Genomic DNA, 15619 nt, shown 5'->3' on the forward strand with positions numbered 1-15619 from the left:
CTGTTGCATTATGGTCTATTTTCTGCAATATAATCACAACAGCTGGCTCCTTTTCTGTTGCATTCTGGTCTATTTTCTGTAATATAATCACAACAGCTGGCTCCTTTTCTGTGACATTCTGGTCTATTTTCTGCAATATAATCACAGCAGCTGGCTCCTTTTCTGTTGCATTCTGGTCTATTTTCTGCAATATAATCACAGCAGCTGGCTCCTTTTCTGTTGCATTCTGGTCTATTTTCTGCAATATAATCACAACAGCTGGCTCCTTTTCTGTTGCATTCTGGTCTATTTTCTGCAATATAATCACAGCAGCTGGCTCCTTTTCTGTTGCATTCTGGTCTATTTTCTGCAATATAATCACAGCAGCTGGCTCCTTTTCTGTTACATTCTGGTCTATTTTCTGCAATATAATCACAGCAGCTGGCTCCTTTTCTGTGACATTCTGATCTATTTTCTGCAATATAATCACAGCAGCTGGCTCCTTTTCTGTGACATTCTGATCTATTTTCTGTAATATAATCACAGCAGTTGGTTCCTTTTCTGTTGCATTCTGGTCTATTTTCTGCAATATAATCACAGCAGCTGGCTCCTTTTCTGATTAATTCTGGTCTATTTTCTGCAATATAATCACAGCAGCTGGCTCCTTTTCTGTTTCATTCTGGTCTATTTTCTGCAATATAATCACAGCAGCTGGCTCCTTTTCTGTTACATTCTGGTCTATTTTCTGCAATATAATCACAGCAGCTGGCTCCTTTTCTGTTGCATTCTGGTCTATTTTCTGCAATATAATCACAGCAGCTGGCTCCTTTTCTGTGACATTCTGGTCTATTTTCTGCAATATAATCACAGCAGCTGGCTCCTTTTCTGTGACATTCTGGTCTATTTTCTGTAATATAATCACAGCAGCTGGCTCCTTTTCTGTGATATTCTGGTCTATTTTCTGCAATATAATCACAGCAGCTGGCTCCTTTTCTGTGACATTCTGGTCTATTTTCTGCAATATAATCACAGCAGCTGGCTCCTTTTCTGTTGCATTCTGGTCTATTTTCTGCAATATAATCACAGCAGCTGGCTCCTTTTCTGTGACATTCTGGTCTATTTTCTGCAATATAATCACAGCAGCTGGCTCCTTTTCTGTTGCATTCTGGTCTATTTTCTGCAATATAATCACAGCAGCTGGCTCCTTTTCTGTTGCATTCTGGTCTATTTTCTGCAATATAATCACAGCAGCTGGCTCCTTTTCTGTTGCATTATGGTCTATTTTCTGCAATATAATCACAGCAGCTGGCTCCTTTTCTGTTGCATTCTGGTCTATTTTCTGTAATATAATCACAACAGCTGGCTCATTTTCTGTGATATTCTGGTCTATTTTCTGTAATATAATCACAGCAGCTGGCTCCTTTTCTGTGATATTCTGGTCTATTTTCTGCAATATAATCACAGCAGCTGGCTCCTTTTCTGTTGCATTCTGGTCTATTTTCTGCAATATAATCACAGCAGCTGGCTCCTTTTCTGTTACATTCTGGTCTATTTTCTGCAATATAATCACAGCAGCTGGCTCCTTTTCTGTTGCATTCTGGTCTATTTTCTGTAATATAATCACAGCAGTTGGTTCCTTTTCTGTTGCATTCTGGTCTATTTTCTGCAATATAATCACAGCAGCTGGCTCCTTTTCTGATTAATTCTGGTCTATTTTCTGCAATATAATCACAGCAGCTGGCTCCTTTTCTGTTTCATTCTGGTCTATTTTCTGCAATATAATCACAGCAGCTGGCTCCTTTTCTGTGACATTCTGGTCTATTTTCTGCAATATAATCACAGCAGCTGGCTCCTTTTCTGTGACATTCTGGTCTATTTTCTGCAATATAATCACAGCAGCTGTCTCCTTTTCTGTTGCATTCTGGTCTATTTTCTGCAATATAATCACAACAGCTGGCTCCTTTTCTGTTGCATTCTGGTCTATTTTCTGCAATATAATCACAGCAGCTGGCTCCTTTTCTGTTGCATTCTGTTCTATTTTCTGCAATATAATCACAGCAGCTGGCTCCTTTTCTGTGACATTCTGGTCTATTTTCTGCAATATAATCACAGCAGCTGGCTCCTTTTCTGTGACATTCTGGTCTATTTTCTGCAATATAATCACAGCAGCTGGCTCCTTTTCTGTGACATTCTGGTCTATTTTCTGCAATATAATCACAGCAGCTGGCTCCTTTTCTGTTGCATTCTGGTCTATTTTCTGCAATATAATCACAGCAGCTGGCTCCTTTTCTGTTGCATTCTGTTCTATTTTCTGCAATATAATCACAGCAGCTGGCTCCTTTTCTGTGACATTCTGGTCTATTTTCTGCAATATAATCACAGCAGCTGGCTCCTTTTCTGTGACATTCTGGTCTATTTTCTGCAATATAATCACAGCAGCTGTCTCCTTTTCTGTTGCATTCTGGTCTATTTTCTGCAATATAATCACAACAGCTGGCTCCTTTTCTGTGACATTCTTGTCTATTTTCTGCAATATAATCACAGCAGCTGGCTCCTTTTCTGTGACATTCTGGTCTATTTTCTGCAATATAATCACAGCAGCTGGCTCCTTTTCTGTGACATTCTGGTCTATTTTCTGCAATATAATCACAACAGCTGGCTCCTTTTCTGTTGCATTCTGGTCTATTTTCTGCAATATAATCACAGCAGCTGGCTCCTTTTCTGTTGCATTCTGGTCTATTTTCTGCAATTTAATCACAGCAGCTGGCTCCTTTTCTGTTACATTCTGGTCTATTTTCTGCAATATAATCACAGCAGCTGGCTCCTTTTCTGTGACATTCTGTTCTATTTTCTGTAATATAATCACAGCAGTTGGTTCCTTTTCTGTTGCATTCTGGTCTATTTTCTGCAATATAATCACAGCAGCTGGCTCCTTTTCTGTTGCATTCTGGTCTATTTTCTGCAATATAATCACAGCAGCTGGCTCCTTTTCTGATTAATTCTGGTCTATTTTCTGCAATATAATCACAGCAGCTGGCTCCTTTTCTGTTTCATTCTGGTCTATTTTCTGCAATATAATCACAGCAGCTGGCTCCTTTTCTGTGACATTCTGGTCTATTTTCTGCAATATAATCACAGCAGCTGGCTCCTTTTCTGTTGCATTCTGGTCTATTTTCTGCAATATAATCACAGCAGCTGGCTCCTTTTCTGTGACATTCTGGTCTATTTTCTGCAATATAATCACAGCAGCTGGCTCCTTTTCTGTGACATTCTGGTCTATTTTCTGCAATATAATCACAGCAGCTGTCTCCTTTTCTGTTGCATTCTGGTCTATTTTCTGCAATATAATCACAACAGCTGGCTCCTTTTCTGTGACATTCTTGTCTATTTTCTGCAATATAATCACAGCAGCTGGCTCCTTTTCTGTGACATTCTGGTCTATTTTCTGCAATATAATCACAGCAGCTGGCTCCTTTTCTGTGACATTCTGGTCTATTTTCTGCAATATAATCACAGCAGCTGGCTCCTTTTCTGTGACATTCTGGTCTATTTTCTGCAATATAATCACAGCAGCTGGCTCCTTTTCTGTTGCATTCTGGTCTATTTTCTGCAATATAATCACAGCAGCTGGCTCCTTTTCTGTGACATTCTGATCTATTTTCTGCAATATAATCACAGCAGCTGGCTCCTTTTCTGTGACATTCTGGTCTATTTTCTGCAATATAATCACAGCAGCTGGCTCCTTTTCTGTTGCATTCTGGTCTATTTTCTGCAATATAATCACAGCAGCTGGCTCCTTTTCTGTTGCATTCTGGTCTATTTTCTGCAATATAATCACAGCAGCTGGCTCCTTTTCTGTTGCATTATGGTCTATTTTCTGCAATATAATCACAGCAGCTGGCTCCTTTTCTGTTGCATTCTGGTCTATTTTCTGTAATATAATCACAACAGCTGGCTCCTTTTCTGTGATATTCTGGTCTATTTTCTGCAATATAATTACAGCAGCTGGCTCCTTTTCTGTGATATTCTGGTCTATTTTCTGCAATATAATCACAGCAGCTGGCTCCTTTTCTGTTGCATTCTGGTCTATTTTCTGCAATATAATCATAGCAGCTGGCTCCTTTTCTGTGATATTCTGGTCTACAGGGAGTGCAGAATTATTAGGCAAATGAGTATTTTGACCACATCATCCTCTTTATGCATGTTGTCTTATTCCAAGCTGTATAGGCTCGAAAGCCTACTACCAATTAAGCATATTAGGTGATGTGCATCTCTGTAATGAGAAGGGGTGTGGTCTAATGGCATCAACACCCTATATCAGGTGTGCATAATTATTAGGCAACTTCCTTTCCTTTGGCAAAATGGGTCAAAAGAAGGACTTGACAGGCTCAGAAAAGTCAAAAATAGTGAGATATCTTGCAGAGGGATGCAGCACTCTTAAAATTGCAAAGCTTCTGAAGCGTGATCATCGAACAATCAGGCGTTTCATTCAAAATAGTCAACAGGGTCGCAAGAAGCGTGTGGAAAAACCAAGGCGCAAAATAACTGCCCATGAACTGAGAAAAGTCAAGCGTGCAGCTGCCAAGATGCCACTTGCCACCAGTTTGGCCATATTTCAGAGCTGCAACATCACTGGAGTGCCCAAAAGCACAAGGTGTGCAATACTCAGAGACATGGCCAAGGTAAGAAAGGCTGAAAGACAACCACCACTGAACAAGACACACAAGCTGAAACGTCAAGACTGGGCCAAGAAATATCTCAAGACTGATTTTTCTAAGGTTTTATGGACTGATGAAATGAGAGTGAGTCTTGATGGGCCAGATGGATGGGCCCGTGGCTGGATTGGTAAAGGGCAGAGAGCTCCAGTCTGACTCAGACGCCAGCAAGGTGGAGGTGGAGTACTGGTTTGGGCTGGTATCATCAAAGATGAGCTTGTGGGGCCTTTTCGGGTTGAGGATGGAGTCAAGCTCAACTCCCAGTCCTACTGCCAGTTTCTGGAAGACACCTTCTTCAAGCAGTGGTACAGGAAGAAGTCTGCATCCTTCAAGAAAAACATGATTTTCATGCAGGACAATGCTCCATCACACGCGTCCAAGTACTCCACAGCGTGGCTGGCAAGAAAGGGTATAAAAGAAGAAAATCTAATGACATGGCCTCCTTGTTCACCTGATCTGAACCCCATTGAGAACCTGTGGTCCATCATCAAATGTGAGATTTACAAGGAGGGAAAACAGTACACCTCTCTGAACAGTGTCTGGGAGGCTGTGGTTGCTGCTGCACGCAATGTTGATGGTGAACAGATCAAAACACTGACAGAATCCATGGATGGCAGGCTTTTTAGTGTCCTTGCAAAGAAAGGTGGCTATATTGGTCACTGATTTGTTTTTGTTTTGTTTTTGAATGTCAGAAATGTATATTTGTGAATGTTGAGATGTTATATTGGTTTCACTGGTAAAAATAAATAATTGAAATGGGTATATATTTGTTTTTTGTTAAGTTGCCTAATAATTATGCACAGTAATAGTCACCTGCACACACAGATATCTCCCTAAAATAGCTAAAACTAAAAACAAACTAAAAACTACTTCCAAAAATATTCAGCTTTGATATTAATGAGTTTTTTGGGTTCATTGAGAACATGGTTGTTGTTCAATAATAAAATTAATACTCAAAAATACAACTTGCCTAATAATTCTGCACTCCATGTATTTTCTGCAATATAATCACAGCAGCTGGCTCCTTTTCTGTTGCATTCTGGTCTATTTTCTGCAATATAATCACAGCAGCTGGCTCCTTTTCTGTTGCATTCTGGTCTATTTTCTGCAATATAATCACAGCAGCTGGCTCCTTTTCTGTTGCATTCTGGTCTATTTTCTGCAATATAATCATAGCAGCTGGTTCCTTTTCTGTTGCATTCTGATCTATTTTCTGCAATATAATCACAGCAGCTGGCTCCTTTTCTGTTGCATTCTGGTCTATTTTCTGCAATATAATCACAGCAGCTGGCTCCTTTTCTGTTGCATTCTGGTCTATTTTCTGCAATATGATCACAGCAGCTGGCTTCTTTTCTGTTGCATTCTGGTCTATTTTCTGCAATATAATCAAAGCAGCTGGCTCCTTTTCTGTTGCATTCTGGTCTATTTTCTGCAATATAATCACAGAAGCTGGCTCCTTTTCTGTTGCATTCTGGTCTATTTTCTGCAATATAATCACAGAAGCTGGCTCCTTTTCTGTTGCATTCTGGTCTATTTTCTGCAATATAATCACAGAAGCTGGCTCCTTTTCTGTTGCATTCTGGTCTATTTTCTGCAATATAATGGCGATTATTTTAATTTTGTGACTGAATAATCTAGATTTTATTACAAGGACAGAGACGAGTATTTTGCAATAACTTTCCATTTACTGAACAGACAGCACTTAAAATCATTGACAAATTTGAATAAAGTATACAGAAAAATGTAACCAATAAGATTACAGGTACATGTTATGCAACATGTAAACATCCAATCAGATAATATCCAAAGGTATAAGTGAACAGAGGTATAACATCTAATCCTCTTTGAGCTTTGCTGCTAATAACACAAGGAAAGTAGGAACAAATATGAAACAAAATTCTGATACACATGCAAAAATGCAAAACAGAATCGTGAAGAATACAGGAAACTTGATGGAAAGAAAATGTCTCCAGAGACGTGAAGAAAAATCGAGACATCATCCTGATGGAGAGAATAAATTCTTGATGAAGTATATGATACTAAGGCTTGATCACAGTTGGAATCCTAAATTTGTCGGGTTCTGGGCTGAAAAAGAGAAAATGTCAAATAATAATATAATATATGATAGAACCTCAATTAACTGGGAGGGATAAATAAGTAAGTAAATTGAATGAAATACATAAAAAAATAAGGGAGGGAAAATACTTGTCTCTGTCTCTTTAATAAAATCTAGATTATTCCGTCACTAAGTTAGGATAATCACCATTTTATTACAAGGACAGAGACTCCTATTTTGCAAGTTTAAAGCAAAATGAATCATGACAAAAGATGGTGTGGAATTGAAGTTATAGGTTTAAAATAAAACTGACGAAATACAGAATCAGAGGACCAATCTGCTGCATTAAGGAATTCTTGTAATTAAGCAGATTTAATAAAGGCTTTTGAAGCCGAAGCTCCCCTAACTGAATGTGCTGAAAACTTGTCTTTCACACCAGCTAAAGACATAATCCACTTAACCCACCTACTTATTGTGGTAGTTGAAACAGGCAGATGAGGAGAAACAAAAGAAATAAGAAGTTGACAGGAAGAAGATGATAATCTAAAATGTAAAGTTCTAGACTCATATTCTTTCAAGCAAGAAACACATAATTTAGGGCACTCAAAAAAAGTAAGGATAGAAAATAGGATGAAAGAGATTTAGTTCTCCTAGAAAGTTGTAGTCTATTGCTCTAACATAAAAAACTCTTTTACAGGAAAGTAAACATAACAAAGAAGCTAATTTGCAAGTGAATTTTTTAAGAGAAAGATCTTTATTAGAAGGCCAATTAATAAAGAAATGAATTAATAAATCTACATCCCAAAAATAAGAATGTTTAGGAACCGGAGGTTTTTGTAACTCTGATTGCTTTAAGAAGTTTTTTTAACAGAAGAAATCTGGCCAATAGGAATATTAGTTAAAGGATAATGTCCTGCTGAAATTGCAGATCGTGCAATATTATTAGACCTGTATGCTATACATGCTTTGAACAAAGACGTCAAATAGTTAATTACTTCATTCACAGGAGCTGAAAAGGGATCCAGGTCCCTGCTACTGCACCAATTAGACCATTTGAGCCATGCATATTTGTATAACTTCTTGGTTCCTGGTGCCCAAGATTCTCGGAGTAGCAATTTAGCTTCTTCCGAAAGACCCTCGAACGACCAGGATCCCCTGAAATCATCCAGGCAATCAAATGAAGGGATCCCTGAAGAACCAGGTTGTGAGGCTGATCTATCGGGTCCGATAGAAGATCTTGTTGGAGAGTAAGAAGAAGAGGAGGATGGTAAGACATCTCTAGAATGGCTGGAAACCAAGACTGGGCTGACCACCAGGGAGTTATAAGAATAGGAAGAAGATTCCTCCTGACAAATTAAATTGTTCGTGGAATCATTGAAAAAGGAGGGAATGCATAAGCTCCTAGAATTGGCTATTCCTGTAGGATTGCATCCGCTGCTAGAGCTAGAGGATCCGGTCTCTAACTGAAAAATTGAGTCAGCTGATGATTCAAGTGAGAGGCAAAGAGGTCTATGGAAAAAGGACCCCTGAGTTTAGACAAGATACAAAATATCTTGGAATTCAGTTTCCAATCGCTGGAATCCTGAAGATGGCGTAAACCCCAATCTGCCATAGTGTTGTTCTGACCCGGAATATATTCTGCTTGAATGAGAATATTGTGATCCAAACAAGAATGGATAAATTCTGATGTCTGACAACATTTTTTATGTAGTACCCCCCCAAACGGTTGAGGTACTTGACAGCAGAAATATTGTCCATCTTGAGACGAACAGAAATAGGATGATCAGATAGAACAAAACTCTTGACAGCAAAAGAACCTGCTAATAATTCTAAACAATTGATAGGGAGGTTCTTTTCTTCTGAAGTCCATTTGCCTCCAGTAATGAGAGGACCAAATCTGGCTCCCCATCCTGAATTGCTGGCATCTGATTCCAAAATAATCTCGAGAGAACACCCAAAAATGGCTCTCCCATTCCAGGCTTCTAAATTTGCTAACCACCATAATAATTCTGATCTTGCTTCCTCTGACAAAGAAATCTTATGACAATAGGAAAAACCTTTTCGAAGATAAAAAATCTTCAGTCTTTGAAGAGCTCTGTAGTGAAGAGGAGCTGGAAAAATAGCTTGGATGGATGACGACAGGAAACCAATTATGCAAGTTTAAGTCCGAATTGGAAATTGAGGTATCCTGAGAACATATGAAATCTATTTCTTTATTTTCTTGACTTTGTCCAAAGGAAGACTCAAAGTAGATGATTGAGAATCTATTAGGAACCCCAGAAATTTTAGAGATTGGGAAGGATTGATCTCCGATTTGTTGAAGTTGTATACAAAACCTAAATTCTGAAAGAGATCTATCGTTAAACTGAGATGAGAAGTTAATGAAAGATGATCTTGGTGCATGATGAGTATATCATCTAAATAAATTATAAGACGAACACCCCTCATCCGAAGCCAAGCAACAACAGGACGAAGAATCTTTGTAAATGCCCAAGGAGCTGAAGAAAGTCCAAAAGGAAGGCATGTGAATTGCCAAAGGTTGTTTTTCCAAAGAAATCTTAAAAAAAATCTGAAAGACTGGTGAATGGGAATAGAAAGGTATGCATCTTTCAGATCTAGACGGACTAACCAATCTTTTGGAAGAAGACAATCTGAGGAGATGAATTCCCTCCATTTTGAAATGATTGAATTCTAGATGGTAATTGAGATCCCTCAGGTTTATAACAGGGTGAAAAGAACCCTCTCTTTTTTACTAAGAACATGTTGCTGATGTATGACTCTTCGTCTGAAGGAGCTATCTCTATAGCTTGTTTTTTTGGCTAATTCTGTAATTTCTAGATCTAGATGGTGATAGTCTGAATGGGAAAAAAAATATGAGATTGGGAAAGTATGACCGATAGGGAATGATATGAAGTTGAGGTGTAGACCTGAAAGTGCTTGAAGTACCCACGGGTCTTGAGATATTTTTTTCCCAATTGTGAATAAATAAGGCAAGTCTGCCTCCTATCTTTTGAGGGAAAGAAAGCATGGAATGACAAATGTTCAAATTTACCTGAGAAGGGTCTTCTAGAAGATCTTCCTCTAGATGGTCTGGATGACCATTGTCTGCCTCTTGTTGGGAAGAAGTTGTTGAAGGAGGAAGATAGTACTGGGTTGTTCTGGTAGAGGGGTCTGGATACATAGGATGAACAGCCAGGAAAGCGGCCTCTTCCTTTCCCGGCCCTGTCAAAACTCTAGTACTTTGATAAAAGATTTTCTTTGTTTGAGAGTTTCTTGTTCAATGAATTGAGAGAAGAAACATAATTGGACAGTTCTTTAAGTCCTGCATCCCCAAATAAGTATCCTTTGGTCTTTGGACCCATTTCAGTGAGTGCAAAATCAGTTAATTTAGGGTCAAGTTTCCTCAATAAAATTTATCTCCTTTGAGAAGACAGGGCTGAATTGGAGTCACCAATCAAATATACAAGGCGTTGAACCCATTGTTTAATAATAGTGGGATCAATTTGAGTCACCTTAGAAATAGAATCCTCGGACAATTCTAGTAATTTAGTTACAGGGTCTAGAGTGTCTAACAACTTGTCCTGACATGCTTTTAAAAACCTGTCAGATGCTTTGCGAATATTAAAATTTTTTGTGCCAATAAATTTTAGTAAATTGAGATCAATCTCAGGAGTGGCATGAGCTAAACTTGGTAATTCAGGTCTAGGGCATTCTGCCCTTAAAATATTTTTTGATTTTTTAGATAATGGTCTCCTGATATAGTAAGCTATAAATTTAGAAACCCTTTTTGATGGTTTTCAATTAGAAGACCTAAGGTGTTCAATGTCATCTGGGTCTAGGTAGAATTCCCCAGCATTGTCTAGTAATCTAGGTTTCTTAGACTTATTAGGTTTTTTGGACCTCTTATATTTGGGAGAATCACCATTAGAGGATGATGAGTCAGAAACATCCTCAAACAATGAATCATCATCTTTAATGTCATGAAATTTTTTAGAATAATTAGAGTCTTCCAACTCAGATGTTGAAACAATGTCAACGTCATTTTTGCGCTTAGTTATATGTTTCTTAATTTTTTCTAGAGCAGGCTCAGAATCCTCTGAGGAAAAATCCTGCAATTTTTTGGGCAGCGCAGACTCATTGTCTGAACCAGGCAGACTTATTAAAACTCTCAGGAGAAATTATAGGGGAAATGTCATCATTAATACACAAATGTTTCCTTTTTACAAGTTGCTTTCCTAGGATTAACTGCAGCCATAACTGACTGCATCTTTTGCTGGAGAGAAGCCATAGAAGACATTCGGCTAGATTACGAGTTTTGCGGTATGAGTGAAAAAGCATCGTTATGGCTCTTTTTCACTACCGCTGCTATTACGAGTCTTGTAGGTACAGCTGTCCCGCACCCTTTTTTGGCCGTAATGCAACGTAATTACCGCATCTTTCAAATGGGACTTCCACAGTGCCGGTATTACGAGTTTGCCTGTCCGGCCAAAAAGTGAGCGGTACAGCCTATAACTACAAGATCCGTACCGTAAACTGAAAGTCAGTAGTTATGGGTTTTATGCTACAACGCTGTAACATAAAACTCATAACTAAAGTGCTAAAAAGTACACTAATACCCATAAACTACCCATTAACCCCTAAACCGAGGCCCTCCCGCATCACAAACACTAAAATAAAATAATTAACCCCTAATCTGCCGTTCCCAACATCACCGCCACTAGAATAAACATATTAACCCCTAAACCACCGTACTCCCGCATCGTAAACACTAGTTAAATATTATTAACCTCTAATCTGCTGTCCCTAACATCGCTGTAATCTACATTAATGTTATTAACCCCTAATCTGCTGCCCCCAAAATCGCTGCCACTATACTAAAGTTATAAACCCCTAAACCTAACCCTAAATGTAACCCTAACACCACTAACTAATATAATTAAAATAAATCTAAATAAAAATTATCATTAACTAAATAATTCCTATTTAAAGCTAAATACCTACCTATAAAATAAACCCCACGCTAGCTACAATATAACTAATAGTTACATTGTAGCTAGCTTAGGTTTTATTTTTATTTCACAGGAAAGTTTGTATTTATTTTAACTAGGTAGACTAGTTAGTAAATAGTAATTAACTATTTACTAGCTACCTAGCTAAAATAAATACAAATTTACCTGTAAAATAAAACCTAACCTGTCTTATACTAACACCTAACATTACACTACAATTAAATACATTACATTAATTAAAGACAATTAACTAAATAACAAAAACAAACAAGAACAAACATTCTACTCAAGAATTTACTATTCCCCAGGAATACATGGACTTTTCGGATGTCTTCAGTAAAAAAGAATCCGAGAATTTACCACCCCATCGCCCATATGACTGCTCAATTGAGATCTTACCAGGTGCAGTCATACCCTGTGGCCATGTATTCCCTTTATCCAAGCCAGAGTTACAACACTTAAAAACTTATCTTGATGACAATTTAAAGAAGGGGTTCATACGTCCCTCAACCTCCCCCGCAGCCGCGGGTATGTTCTTTGTCAAGAACAAGGACGGGACTTTAAGACCTATTGTGGATTATAGGCAACTGAATAAAATCACTATAAAAAACTGCTATCCCTTACCCCTCATTCCTCAATTAATAGAAAGGCTTGAAGGATCAAACATATTCACTAAGCTAGACTTAAGGGGGGCTTATAATCTCATCCGTATGAGGGCTGGGGACGAATGGCTGACGGCGTTCCGTACTCGGTATGGCCTTTACGAGTACACCGTCATGCCATTCAGCCTCTGTAACGCCCCAGCCACCTTCCAACACTTCATACATGATATATTCAGAGACATTCTGGATGTCTTCGTTGTCATTTACCTGGACGACATTCTGATATTTTCAAAAACACCTTCTGAACATGTGAACCATGTCAGACAGGTACTCTCCAGACTACGAAGTCATTCCCTTTATGCAAAAGCAGAAAAATGCATATTTAACTCGCATAACATTACCTTTCTAGGTTATCAGATTTCTGAACATGGCATACAGATGGACAACACAAAAATACAAACCATACTCAATTGGCCCAAACCCACCAACAAAAAACAAGTCCAAAGTTTTCTTGGTTTTGCGAATTTTTATCGCAAGTTTATACACAACTTTGCCTCAGTTGCAAAACCGTTAACTAACCTCACAAAAGATAACAAATTTCTTTGGACACAAGAAACACAATCCTCCTTTGATCTTCTAAAAAAGAAGTTCACATCAGCACCAATACTACGATATCCTAACACTCAACTACAGTTCATACTAGAGGTTGATGCTTCTGACCTGGCAATTGGAGCAGTTTTATCTCAGAGAGAACAGTTACAAAAACCACTTCATCCTGTTGCTTATTTCTCAAGATGTCTAACTATACCCGAGTCACACTACCCAGTTGGCGATAAAGAACTTCTAGCCATAAAGGTAGCCTTTGAACAGTGGCGACATCTACTTGAGGGAGCTACATACCCAACCATAGTTTACACAGATCACCGTAACCTACAATACTTGAAGTCTACCAAAACTCTTACAGCCAGACAGGTTCATTGGAATCTTTATTTTTCTAGATTCGATTTTCTTATAACCTACAGACCCGCTGCAAAAAATCGGAAGGCAGACGCACTATCACGATTACCACCAAAAGATTGCTACACCCACTCTCCCCAGTCTGTGATACCTGAAGACAAATTTCTACTCTTTCTAATAGATTCCATTCCCTTATTGCGCCGAGAACAACAAAAGGATACAACGAAACCTCTTCATTTATTACAACTAAACTCTGATGCCCTATACCATCACCAGGGTAAATTATATGTACCTTCTTCCATAAGAGCAACCCTGTTGCATTCTGCACACGATTCTCGATTAGCTGGCCACAGTGGCATTGTTAAAACGCAGGAGATGATAAAAAGATCATACTGGTGGCCCAACATGACCAACGACATCTCAGACTATATTAACAGCTGTTCAGTTTGTGCCACTTCAAAACGAACAAAACAGTCACCCTATGGATTGTTGCTACCAATTTCTACACCCAACAGACCATGGCTTGATATCGCAATGGACTACATTGTTGACCTACCCAGATCTTCTAATAACACCACCATAATAGTGGTTGTAGATTTGTCTAGTAAAATGATACATCTCATTCCATATCATAAATTACCAACAGCTGCTGAAACCATACAAGTTCTCCTTACCCATGTTTTCAAGTTACATGGATTACCACAAAGGATTCTCACAGACCGCGGATCGCAATTTACCAGCACTCTTTGGGCAGAATTCTGTAAATCATTTTCGATTGAAAAAAAGCTCTCATCATCATATCATCCTCAGACCAATGGTCAAACCGAAAGGTGTAAGCAATGGGTTGAACAATTTCTACGGACTTACTGTCATTACAACCAGGAATCTTGGTCAACTCTACTCCCTTACGCAGAGTTTGTCTTCAATAACACCATCCATGCCACAACTAAGCAAACACTGTTCTTTGTTAACTATGGTTATCATCCATCTTTCCAACTTCTACCAGGAAATGACAACTCAGTCCATATCAGCGATTTAACCCAAACTATTGCTTCAAATTTCATCACTGTACGTAATGCAATTGAGGAAGCCAAACGGATACATAAAAAATATTATGACATGAGAAGAACCCCTGCTCCACATTACTCCCTTGGAGACCTTGTCTGGTTGTCTACCAAGAATCTGCGCATGAACACTCCGTCCAAGAAACTCTCTCCATTATATATAGGACCTTTTCCTATCATCAAAATCATCAATGACAATGCTGTGCGTATTCAACTGCCTAATAACCTCAAAATACATCCGACATTTCATGTCTCCCTCCTGCTCTTCTATGCAGTTATTGTATTAACTCACTTGCAAATAGTACTGTTTCTTTAATAGTCTGACATCCAGCCTATAAAAGGCCTCCTCCCACACTACTCTTTGCTTGGTATTGGATTGTAGTTTGCATTGTCTGCACTCCTTCCCAGCCTCCTTTGAAGCAACTCTCTCCATTATATATAGGACCTTTTCCTATCATCAAAATCATCAATGACAATGCTGTGCGTATTCAACTGCCTAATAACCTCAAAATACATCCGAAATTTCATGTCTCCCTCCTGAAACCATACCGGACAGTTCAGGCGGGCTCTTCCCAACAACCTCTACCGCAGGTATCTGTTGACCCTAACATTGAATATGAGGTTCACTCCATTCTAGATTCCAGAATCTACCGTGGCATCCTGCAATATCTTATAAGGTGGAAGGGGTATGCAGAAGAGGATGATTCCTGGGAACCTGCCAGTAATATCTCGGCCCCTCGACTCATTTCTCGGGTCCATCAGAGGAATCCTGATAGACCCCGTTCCTGAGCCCCGGAGTGGCTCCTTGAGGGGGGAGTCCTGTCATGTTCACAGCTATTCATCTGCTCTTCTATGCAGTTATTGTATTAACTCACTTGCAAATAGTACTGTTTCTTTAATAGTCTGACATCCAGCCTATAAAAGGCCTCCTCCAACGCTACTCTTTGCTTGGTATTGGATTGTAGTTTGCATTGTCTGCACTCCTTCCCAGCCTCCTTTGAAGCAACTCTCTCCATTATATATAGGACCTTTTCCTATCATCAAAATCATCAATGACAATGCTGTGCGTATTCAACTGCCTAATAACCTCAAAATACATCCGACATTTCATGTCTCCCTCCTGAAACCATACCGGACGGTTCAGGCGGGCTCTTCCCAACAACCTCTACCGCAGGTATCTGTTGACCCTAACATCGAATATGAGGTTCACTCCATTCTAGATTCCAGAATCTACCGT

The 15619-nt window shown here is 38.9% G+C and overlaps 1 protein-coding gene across 1 annotated transcript in view; it reads left to right on the forward strand.

The window, feature by feature from the left end:
- The window catches only part of LOC128643760 (cytochrome P450 3A9-like), a 44316-nt gene extending 35306 nt beyond the window's left edge, over nucleotides 1-9010 (forward strand). The window contains exon 6 of the mRNA XM_053696579.1: nucleotides 8988-9010. Coding sequence (XP_053552554.1) covers nucleotides 8988-9010 — 23 coding nt within the window. The remainder of the gene's footprint in view (nucleotides 1-8987) is intronic.
- Nucleotides 9011-15619: the final 6609 nt, after the last annotated feature.

This window comes from Bombina bombina, unplaced genomic scaffold (genome assembly GCF_027579735.1).
Source record: "Bombina bombina isolate aBomBom1 unplaced genomic scaffold, aBomBom1.pri scaffold_1460, whole genome shotgun sequence".
NCBI classification, from domain to species: domain Eukaryota; kingdom Metazoa; phylum Chordata; class Amphibia; order Anura; family Bombinatoridae; genus Bombina; species Bombina bombina.